The sequence below is a fragment of the Heterodontus francisci genome, chromosome 9 (genome assembly GCF_036365525.1).
Source record: "Heterodontus francisci isolate sHetFra1 chromosome 9, sHetFra1.hap1, whole genome shotgun sequence".
NCBI classification, from domain to species: domain Eukaryota; kingdom Metazoa; phylum Chordata; class Chondrichthyes; order Heterodontiformes; family Heterodontidae; genus Heterodontus; species Heterodontus francisci.
In genome coordinates, this window is record NC_090379.1 from 95,894,426 (window position 1) to 95,906,580 (window position 12,155).

Genomic DNA, 12,155 nt, shown 5'->3' on the forward strand with positions numbered 1-12,155 from the left:
CCTTTCATCAGGCTAGTTGGGTGGTACCTGGGGCAGATGGTGCCTGTGCACCTGCATGCAGTGAAGTCAGCACCTCCAGGCAAGGAGGAGAACCTTAGGATCTAAACTAAAACACTGTATAGATATATACATATGCAGATGGGTCATCTTTACTCTTATTCTGTTGTTGTTTAAATGCAGATACAAATGTGGTCAGATACATCCAACTGGCAGAGATGAAGCTCAGCAGATGCTCGCAGAAGGAGAAAGAAGCACTGTAAAGAAATCTGATACTCCAGGAGCATGAGGGGACAGTTGGTATGGTGACTGGTGGACTTTGTTTCGCCATCGACCTTATTCTCTGGATTGAATGCTTGCCTGCACAATACTAGCTCTGGTTCCTCAGCTGAGGAACTGCAGAGGTGCACACCATTTGAAGTTTGGCATTTTGTGTAACTGGAAATGGATTGGAAGTAAGCCCCAGGCTGTGACGTCATTACAAGACTTTCAGCAAGCTTTGTTAGGACATTTTTAATTGCGTCGCTTTTAAGGAAGGTAAAACATTTAAAAAGTCACATTTTTAATGACTGTTAACAAAAGTTTACTGAAAAACACAAAACGTGGACTGTACTATTCTTCAGGAATGAGGAGAGAAGTGCTTTTGCAATGACATCACAGTGATTCCACAAAATGGTCAACTCCAAATGTCCTGATTGAAAACTGGGCAAGAGAGATTATCTAAAAACAGTTGGTTTGGTGGATAGAATCCAAAATGTTTGAGCAGTCTTGTATATTTGCACTGCCATTTAACCTTTACTCGTTAAAGGTTTAGGGATGGAGGAAAAGGTTGAGCGTTGCTGCTCATTAAACTATGTCTTGTTTAAAATAATGCACATGAATTATTATATTAAGATTTTAAAAAAAACCTTGTACAGTGAGAGGAAACAAGTATCTATGACTATTATCAATTTTGATAAACGTGCTTTAAATTAAAAAATATAACTTTTACTGAAGTGGAATTAGATGTGATATAGCACAAGTGTTGAGTGTGCTAAGTGCAATGGCAAAAGCAAAGTGGAAGATGTGATTGTTTCAAGTTCTTCTGTCAGCTATTTTAGTAGAGCAGTAAAACAATTAGGAAATAAAGTGCATTTGGAAGCTGGAGAAATAAGGGAGAGAGAGAGATAGTACTATTTTTGACAAAAAAGAAGCTGCCACAAAAGGATGGGTGTTTTTAGGTCTAACCGATAACCATTAGTTTCCATAGTGATAGAGCCCATTAGCAGCTGCACAGAAAACATAGATGTGTGTTCTAACACAGTAGACTTTGAATATCTAGGGACCTGAGGATGTTAATATATCCATTGGTTCTGAGACTTTGCGTGTTAGCCAACACTCACAATTTCATTAATAAGTTATTGACTTTGAACTGTTGTTTTAATGATTTACTGGGAGACTGTCTTTATTCTATCAGGCACACTGCAAAGGAGAGCACAAACTACTCATTAATGAGATTGCAAGTGACAGTGCAAATGCTGCATATGTCAACTTCCCAAAATAGATTCAGCTCTTACTTGTCTATGGTGTGAACAGTGCAAACATTATTTTAATATACTGCATGCAACAGTGCAAGGAATGTGGTATAAGAACAGAAAATGCTGGCAATGCACCGTGAGCAACTGAAAGATGAAAGGTAATAACATAGGTGGGACCCATGACCACAGCGGCGGCTTAGTATTTAAAGCATTTTATCTTCTAATTTCAAATTTCAAATTTCCAGCATTTGCAAATTTTCTTTCCGTTGATACAATGAATGTGTATTATTAAACGGAAATACCAGAGTAAAAGAATTGCAGCATTTATAAATTAAACAATACATTGCTCTATTAAAGTAAATGGTGCATTTGGGCAACCAGTCGCTTTGTAATCATAGTATTAGTCATTTTGAAGTTTGACTGTGCAATAATTAGTAAAGTTGAGGGGAGGGGGAAATAGGTATATTTCAGACAAAATATACACAGTTGAACAGGCCACAATTCTGAGATGATTCCCAAGACCTTCATCAATCGAATCAGGAACTAAGGTATTTTCATACGATCAAGGGGCAGATGCTTCATCTTTTGATACCAATTTGAAAATGAAGAAAAGGACCGTCTTTTAAAATAGCCTGTAAAATTTTACATTCAAAATGCTTAAAGAACTAATTTATTTCCCGCCTCCCCCCACCTCCCCCATCCCCAGCACAATTATTAAGCATCCTGGGTTTTTCCCTCCCGATTGTTTTCACAGGTAAAGAGGGAGTGTCCCTATTTGCTTAAAAAAAGACTTGGATTTATATAATTCCTTATCATATCTCCCCAATGTTTCAATATGCTTCACACAATTTTAATCATATTTATGTCAGCAAACATGGCACACAGCAAGATCCCACAAACAGCAATAAGAAGAATGACGAATTAATTTATTGCTTTGATGGTGTTGGTGGAGGGACGAATGTTTACTAGAAGGACTCCCTGAACTTCTTCGTACAAATGAATCACTGGTATAGACAGATAGGACCTTGGCTTCATGTCTCATCTAATGATACAGCACTGCTTTAGTACTGCATTAGAGTGTTAATCTAGATTATGTGCACAAGTCAAGGAGTAAGTCTTGAGCGCACATACACCTGAAAAAGAGACAAGAATGCCAAGGCAACACCTTCCTGCAATATACCTTCTGAAAGTATAATTATGAGTATTCTCCATTTTTTCTATTTGTTCATTTAAAATATATACACATAACTGCTGCTTAAACAGATGCAGATGGCATTATTGAGGGAACTGACTTGGAGAAATTATTGAATCCGACAAACTGAGGGAGCCGAATTAACATCAGCAGAGATACAGTCATTAAGCTGGGAGTGTTCCAGCAGTCATATAAGTTCAGCTGTGGGTACATTGACTCAGCTTCCTCTACTGTCAGACTCAATAACACTTCTGAAAAATAACCACTAAGTATGCCTCAGATAAATCCAAATGATTTATCATGGCCGCATGTGATTAAAAATGGTTTGCTCTTTAACAATGTAATAGGCCAGAAGTCCAGTTATTGAATAGAATAGACAAAAGTTTATTTTTTCCCACTTGAGAAAGCTTAAAGATATTTTGATTGAATTGTAGAGTTTATCAAAAGGGTTATCCATGTCCCGAGTCAAAGGCATTGCTCTGACCTACCTTCTGTGCGAGTCTGCAAATGAGTGTTGATATCCAAGGTGGGAGTTGAGACGTTGGTCTCTTTAATTTACCTGGCTATGCTGAAACATCTGTGTTATCTGATTGTGACAGACCGGAACTTTCCATATCTTTTTAATATTTTTCTGTTATGTTTCAATTTGAAAGGAAGATTTCAAAGCACTTAATTCTGACTGAAGGAGAGGTCACAAAGACAAAGTGCACAGAAGTGTGGACAGATAGGGTCAGAGGTGGAGGAGAAGATAGCTGCACCACATTTATGATTATGATTAATTACCAGATCAAAGCTGGAGTGGTGGTTGGGTGAAGAAAGGTCATCAGGGCGCTTTTAACATTATAGTCAGCAGCTTCTGAAAGCAACAGAGAGTGAGAAAGAAAAAGAAACAGATAGAGAAAGAGAAATAGAGAGAAGCTGATTAAAATAACCGTCCTGAATCGTTGTGATTGCGCCCTGAGTGCAGAGAACAGAATACCAACAGATCATGACACTGATGAATAGGTGAGTCTATGCGACTGCTGCTAGGGGAGACAGTGGCGTAGTGGTAATTTACTGAACTAGTAATCCAGAGACCCAGGATAATGCCCTGGGGACATGGGTTCAAATCCCAACCCTGCAGCTGATGGAATTTAAATTCAATCAGTTAGTAAAGTCAATTAATTAATAAAAAATCTGGAATTGAAAGCTAGTCTCAGTAATGGTGCCATGAAACTATCATCAATTTTTGTAAAAACCCATCTGGTTCACTAATGTCCTTTAGGGAAGGAAATCTGCTGTCCTTACCCGGTCTGGCCTACATGTGACTCCAGACCCACAGCAATGAGGTTGACTCTTAACTGCCCTCTGAAATGGCCCAGCAAGCCACTCAGTTGTCAAGGGCAAATAGGGATGGACAACCAATGTTGGCCTTGCCAGTGATGCCCACATTCCATGAAAGAATTTTTTTTTAAAGCCCACAGTTAGGTTGGGTGACTTACACTTGGGATCACATTGACTGCACGCAACATTGTGTTCAGAGTCCACAGCATTGCAGTTATATATATGTGTTTTTTATATTTTTGAACCACACCCTGAGAGAGGGAACTTTGTGGTCTTATGGTGCAATGCTAGCTCAGGAAGGCCATCTCACAGCCATTTCCAAATGAACGGCTTCTCTTTTTAAAATCCCATTTTTATTGAGTTGAGTTAATCTGGTCGCTTTTTCTTTTTCGCTTTAGAAGACTTGAAATGAGGATTGTCGACCCCTTGTAAGATGCAGTGCATCTCAGTTTAACAGGAGTTGCTGTTTTAGTGGGTCAGGTTGAGGAGGACATTGCTTTCTCATTACAGTTCCATCACTATTTCACACATGTATCACATGCATCGCCTGCTACAAGTGTGTCATCATCACCTTATGTCTTGTTTTACTGTCAAAATCCTCAAACAACTGGGTATTACAGAACAACCAGATACTACACTGTAATGTAGTGTTGATAGCTGATTTGATCTTGTTCTAAACCTTTGCTAAGCTCATTTCTAGTTTGTGTAATAATTGAGCTTGATGAAATTTTTTTAACTATGTTCTTTAAGGAACTTCTCTGCACAGGAAGCCCCCAGGTTCTCTCACCAGTCCATGCTAAGTTGGCCAGTTTCGACCAGAGTGGCAGCTGGGATGCTAAAAGAACTATGGAAACCAAAGGGAAAGTATAATTGAGATTCCTGCCACTTGTCACCATCTACTGATTTCTGCTAGAAAGTGCACATATGCGGATGGTGGGTGAGAGCAGGATTGGGCTCAGCTACAATACTCATCATGGTAAAAATAGCCATCTGAGATTCACTGGATAACCATTAGAAGACGACATCATGACCAATTTTCCCCTTTCTAACTCCAAACACTAAAATCCAATGTTGAAATCAACAAACTCCACACATTCCAGGGATTAGACCTGCAATTCCCCTGACCTCTGACTCAACTAATCACTGGAAGAACTCAACCATCGGGAGAGCAAAAGAAAATTAATAATTTAGTCAATATTTGAGTTCTCAAGATTGAAAATGACCACAGCGGTGAAGGGGTTGCAGTTTGTACTTTGCAATGCTGCATAGACTTTCAATCAAGCAGGTTCTCCAATTAGTGGCCAGGCTGTAGATGCAGGTTCTTATGCCTGGGGTGGCTTAGCATTGAATTAATTACTAAGATTAATTATGGATCATAGATTTACTAGACAATGTGATAATTAAATTAAATATATAACTTTTGTTTATTCTGAATTTCCGTAAAAATTGCATTGTCACCTGAGGGTGCTTCTGGGGCTAATTAGTGACTGGAATGGGGTGATTTGCAGAGCTCCTCTTCTGCACCCCATTCTTGGCTTCATACACACTGCTGCAGCTATAACATATGCTTCCTCGAATAGGGCATGGGGAGATTAGTTGTAGCATGTGATTGGTGAAGTACATGGTGAAATAACTTTGTGACCCCTTGATCTTACCACAACAGCCTTGGCTTTTCTGAAGTACTTCATGAATCATTTCCATTTCGGGTATTAGAAAGGTGGGCCCCAAGTTAAGTGAATTCGACCTCAACCCAGGATCCAGTGAGTGTGGGGAAACCTGTGCAGGATTTAACAGAGATTGGCACTAAATTGGTAGTCTTCCTGTAAGATGTTAAATGTAGTTGGTGAGCTCATAAACATTGCCTTATTAGTGGGATTTTACTGTGTAAAACCATTTGATAAAATGCCTTGGCTGAGCACAACTAAGTTCCAATAATTCAGAAGCTGGAATATTTTAGGCTGTTTACAGCAGTAATAGATCTTTTAAAATGCATTTAACAGTGGTTATCAAACTTTAAACTTATGGGGGCGTGGGGGGGACCCACTGCAAATATTGACCTCCTGGGGTGTGAAGGAGGCCCAGCTCCACACAGACAAAAATCTGATGGCCTTTACCTACTTCAGTGACCTCATAAATTCATTGGTGTCTCCAGGCCCCAGTACAACATCTAGAAAACTACAAACAGTCTAAATGTAATCATTTATGTCCTTATTTATAATTTTGAAGGAAGCTAGACTTGGTTCCCAAGTCCTTAGCTGCTTTTACTGGGAATGCTTCCAAGGAATAAATATATGCTTAGCAGATTTTTCAGCTATGAATTGAAGAAAAGTTAAATTTAGTTGCACAAGCAGAGTTATAGGAGCTCCTGCCTGTGGTTGCACAGCAATTAACGATTAGGCTCCCTTTGATTTTGCAAATATTACACTGTCCTAGGGTGTTTGGATAAGCAGGGTTGCATGGTATATAATGTATCATTGGATTTGAGGAGTTGTTCTGTTTTAGGGTTGATCTAATGAACTAAATGCCCACTAGAAAGACCCCAGCCCTGCAGGCATCAAAACCACAGTGCTTTTTCCAGTTACAACTGGCCATTATAGGGGAAATTAGTACTCAAAAAGGAAATATATTCCTAGACTACTCAAATACTGACCTTCTAGGATTTTCACATGGATCGTTACACTGGGCTGAACTAAAATGGCGGACCAGCACCATCATGCCGCCGCGATCTAGCGCGTGGCGGCTCATCTACATACGCAGGGCAGTCTGCCCGCCAATCATGTGGCGAGGGCAGGCTCTGCGACACTGGCAACGGCGTCAGCGGCCTCTATGCGGCCGCTGGCGCCATTTTTAAAGGGCTGCTAGACCTGTACAGCTGAAGCTCTTACCCCCGCCCTCCACAATACACTGTAAATTGATCTCTGGCCCATAACCCCGCCCCTCACAATACAAAGAAAATAAATAACCGTCCTGTTCCACCCCCCCACTCCCCAAAAACACTTACATTCAATATCTGACCTTCCCTCCCTCAAATGCACAAAGTGCAGAGATCACCCCTTGTCTCCCCCACCCCACCCCCCCCCCCATCACACTAGAAATGCAGAGATGACCACCCCTCCCTCACCCCACCAGACTTCACTAAAAATCCTAAGTTCCCCTCTTCCCCACCTCATAGCACCAACTTTCCTAGGACAGGAAAGTAAAGATGCGTGAGTGTTGGCCATTGCACGGAAGGTCAGAGACAGCAGGCAAGATTGCAGTGAAAGGTATGTCAATGTATGCCTATCCTTTATTTAAATATTTAAAGTTGGGTCCTGTCATCGAGCAGCGGGGGTCCGCCACAGTGCCTTGTCGCCACCGGGAGGATCAGGCCTGACAATCCCGGCGTCAGGCGCCGTGGCCATGGGCCACTGCTCGTGTGGAGCCTGATGTCAGGAGCTCAACAAAATCCAGGCACTATATGGCAACATTAGGGCTCTAAATGAACTCTCAATAATTATGAAGAACCACACTGAGGACAGAAAGAACTTGGTTATTTCTGAATACACTTCGAATCAGTCTTGTGTAATATCCGACATGTGTAGACAGTATAAAATGTTTGCACAAGTGTAATAGTATCAAATATGGTCACCCGAGTAAAATCAAGCACCAATTCAGTCTCAATGCACAGATCGAGGAACATCAAAGCAGCATTTGCTACAGTCCATGCAGCATTGTGATTGGATCGAGTCAGTTTTCACCTGGTTGTCCTTGATCCACTATAATTAAAATATCTTACTCTCTCATCTGTTACTTCAGTGTCACACACAAATTGACAATGAGAAATGGAATTCACTTGCAAGATAAGCTCTTAGAACTCACAGTAATCTGGAGTGCCGGTGTCTATCTTACTAATAATTAACTAGCTTGCCATCTGTTATCATGTAATATTTAATGATGGTGTTAACCCTAGCTGCGGGGTACCTTGTATTCTTGAAGTGTGCGATGACTTCTCTGCATAGCTTAGTGGGTACAACTACAGATGAGGCATACATATCTATCTGAGTTGACCAGCTGATCTCAGATTGTAACTGGTAGTTTGCTGCAGCCCACTCCCCATCATTAACATTGACCTTTGATGGTTAGTGCACATGCAAGTCCTTTAAAAATAGTATTGGGCTCAACTGGATCTCAAAGATCAAATAGCCTCTCATTGTTTAGGCTCATGTGTAAAAAGAATAGCCATTTGAGCAAGAAATCAGAGCGGTATCTGTAACTTTGAACCGTTACCTGAGCATAAATGAATGCCTTCATGAAAGGAGAGGAGAAATTTTGAGGTTAAAAGGAAAGTTTTAGATTCTGTAATGTAGGTTGTTTCAGTTGATATTTTTTGTCATTGTCAAGGTGATGGATGTCAGTGGCAGGGAATCAAACACTTTATAATTCAAACTTCCTTTACTCTGCTCAGACCCAGCACTAGCCTCAGAAAAGCACAGCCAGCCTGTATTACACTTTTCCCACCTCCCACACCAGACATCCTGTTGCCTTTAAATTTGCCAAAGTAGGACCAGTTTTGTGTCGGTTAGCCCATAGCCAGCAAGAACTGCATTGACTCTGACAAAGCTATGGCCAGAAGACAGAAGAGAGTATCAGTCTTGGGTTGGATTTGAATCCAGGTCCAAAAACTAAATGGCAGGCAGCAAACCCACTGCACCACCAATTCCCCAGCAGAGTGGGGTTTTTAACAAATTGTTCGCTGCAGGAGAACATCAATTTTAAGATGACACTGATTGGCAGAAATGCTGCATGGACCAAACAAAGATGGTAAACAAAGCATACGTTTCGTACAAATGCGGCTTGTATCCATTAGCCAGTGTCGGAAAGAAGAAAAAGGAGAGAAAAAAAAAACATGTTGAGATCAGTTTTTGCCACAGTGCAGGAGATTAATTGAATTCGAAGCACTCAACTCTCTCTCTTACTCTCTTGCATCAGCGTTTTGTTACTATTTGCCAGTGAGCTCATTTGGTCTTAAGGGCGAACAAGTGCATTTTTAATAAAATAAAGGGGAAATAGTTATGTTGAGTCACTCCATTTTTATGTATCTTCACATCGCAGCAGTGAACAGTCAGGCGTTCAATTTATTTAGCCTAAGAGCTTGTGCAGTGCTTTCGCATTCTCTGTCTCTGTCTCCATCACTTTTTATTCTTGTCATATGTGACAGGATTTTGTGTCATGATGTAACAATATCACCAAATGGGCACATCTGCTTTCCTCAGTATAGCACGCATTAGAGGGAAGCATACATGGGAAGCACTTGGCACTTGACAAAAACAACATGTTCAACCAGATTTATTCGGGGTGGTGGGAAAAACAGGTGCTAAAGGTCCAGAAAAGGCTAAGCAAACATTTAAATGTATAATCAAGTAGAACTTTTCACATTTTAAATCAAATTACCTATTTTCATTTGCTCAGTGGGAAAGAAACTTTGACCTCAGTGATTCTTACTCTCTCCCAACACACCAAAGGAAAGCATTATTTTCCCATCCATGATCCAAACAAAACCAAAAATCATGTTCAACTCCTAGGCCTAAGACATCACTTCAATTTGTGAGGCTGAAGGGTAATTCTGTAGCGATCAGTACTACATTGAGTTAGTTTCCTTCCAAGGACATTTTATGTTTCTGCCTGGTGAATACATTTAGCCACACACGCATCATCAGCTGGGTAGGCTGAAGATGATATGGAATATGGAAACCGTTCAAACTATGCAGGTGTTTAGAGATGATCAAAACAAAAAATGCGCCCATCTGAGATAACTCAAGCTGAAGCAACAAATGTAAAACATGATCTGATTTCCTAGAAGAGAAACACAAAACCCGACATGGATTACCACAGGAGAGACAAAACATCACAAGGGCCATGAAAAATGCATGGATTTAAAACAGGACCTTGCATTGTCCACATTCCTGAAGTATAGCTATACTTACATAACATACATCCCCTAGGGATTACCAAATCATGTTCCATAGCTTGTTTATTCCTACCATAACTGTACATAAATGAATTTAAGCCAAAGCCCTGTTCATGACCACTGGTCTTGAGGTGAACCTGAACTCGAACTCTTTGGTGGTAGAAAACACAAACAAGAAATGTAAGAACATGTTGGACTGTAGAAGATTTCACAACGTTGTGGTACCTATTTTTAAAAAATTATTTAAGCTAAAAATTCAGTTTAAAGATAAAATTGGAAAACTGCAATCGTAAAGATTTATTTTGGTTCAGTTATAGTGCCAGATGCCATGCAGATTTTCCTAACCCTGTTTTGACCTCTTCCAGGGGCCAAACCTATCTTTAAACTCTCACATACAAAGACACCCTTCCTTCTAAAGTGTTGGTAAGTGCAAGACAGTTCAAGGAATTGAAAGATTAAGGCTGATTGATCAATTACTTAGTGAAGTGGGTAATTTCAAAGACTCAGAATGGGAAGAGAGACCAGAAGCTCCTGACAAGTCATATCATCACATCACAATTCATAAAGTTGCCCTACAAGCATTTTCTCCAACTCACCCATTGCTACTTCTGGCTGCATCTACTGTATTTACACTCACTGGAACAAAATAATTCTTGTATTTTATTTTTTGTATTTTCATTTTATGTTTATGCATTGTACATATCTGTATCCATGGATAATTCAGTGATGTTTCCAGTATGTTGGTGTAAGCACGCTGATTAATGAAAATGATGAAAATACTACAATCTGTACTCTGTGCTATTTGATATGTTGCTTATGAGGGTCACGCTCAAAGCCTCTCCCTGTCATATACAGGCAGATTGGCACAGTTGTGTTGGCAGCATTGTGCACAGCCTGCAATCAGTCTAGCTTGGAATGAGTAGGAAATAACTTAGCACTATTACTCCAAACAGATGCTGGACATATTGGGATGCCGTTGTGTGCAAGTAAAATGTTGCTGGGATACAAGACTTCCAGTTTGAAGTACAAGAGTCTTTGAAATACGTGTAGTACAGTGCTCAATTCAGACCTTAATCATAACATCTGTGCCACTATGTCCATGTGTTAGGTCTCTGGAGACACTGTAGTGTCAGTACCCACACAGATATTAATTATTAGTAACAGTGGGAACAGCTCACTCACTAGAATTTCAGCTTTCTTGACTTGTGTTTATAAGGGTCCACTCCTGTCGAGTGCTATAAAATGTACAGGGTGCTGCACATCATCCATCTATCAGGGGGAGACAGTGGTGTAGTGGTAATCCAGAGGCCCAGGCCAATGTCCCACTGCGTTCAAATCCCACTGCGGCAGCTGGTGGAATTTAAACTCAATTCATAAATAAAATAAAATTAATTAATTAAAAATGTGGAATTGAAAGCTAGTCTCAGTAATGGAGCCATGAAACTATTGTTGTAATAACCCATCTGGTTCAGTAATGTCCTTTAAGAAAGGAAATCTGTTGTCCTTTACCTGGTCTACATGTGACTTCAGACCTACAGCAATGTGGTTGACTCTTAACTGCCCTCTGAAATGGCCTGGCAAGCCACTCAGTTGTCAAAGGCAATTAGGGATTGGCAACAAATGCTAGCCTTGCAAGTGATGCCCACATCCCATGAAAGAATTTTTAAAAACATGCTAATCTTCGTGGAACCAGTCTCTAGTATGTTCCAATTCTTTGATGTAGAAAACAGATTATCGAGGTGCTGGGAATAGGGGAACCCATGGAACAACAGGATCAACATCTTCAGGAGGGGAGGAGATAGAGCAAAAAATAGAAAGTCAGCTCTCGTTAGGTCCCATTTAATTTTCGTTTCCCAAAGTTGTTGGCCAGAACTTTACATGGCGGCAGAAGCCTCACTCACCAGCTGAAAAGTTGGTTGGCGAGCCCGCCTCCGCCAGGCCTGGAGCCACACAGCGGCTTTGCGTGACCCAGGCCCTTTATTGGCCCCGGGTGGGACTTCCACCCCTATGAGGCAGAAAGTCTCACCACCAGGAGCTTCCGGCCAATCAAAGGGCTGGCAGCACGTCAGTCCCAGCAGCACCACTGCACCCAGCCAAAAGAGGACCAGGGCTACTGGCATCGGAAGCTGAGTGAGGTTTCGGGCCTTGTCAGGAAAAATCAGCTGGGTTCTGGCAAGGA

At 40.9% G+C, this 12,155-nt stretch overlaps 1 protein-coding gene across 3 annotated transcripts in view; it reads left to right on the forward strand.

The window, feature by feature from the left end:
* Positions 1-12,155, forward strand: part of LOC137373926 (tetratricopeptide repeat protein 9A) — a 207,674-nt gene that overhangs the window by 177,058 nt on the left and 18,461 nt on the right. The window contains exons 3-4 of one of the 3 annotated variants that reach the window (XR_010975735.1): positions 181-1,672; positions 4,780-12,112. Coding sequence is in view for 1 of the 3 variants with exons in the window: in XM_068039543.1 (XP_067895644.1) it covers positions 181-260 (80 nt within the window). In the remaining 2 variants the exon portion in view is untranslated. Of the gene's footprint in view, positions 1-180; positions 12,113-12,155 lie in introns of those variants that run through there. The other 2 variants (XR_010975736.1, XM_068039543.1) reach the window with 2 other exon arrangements.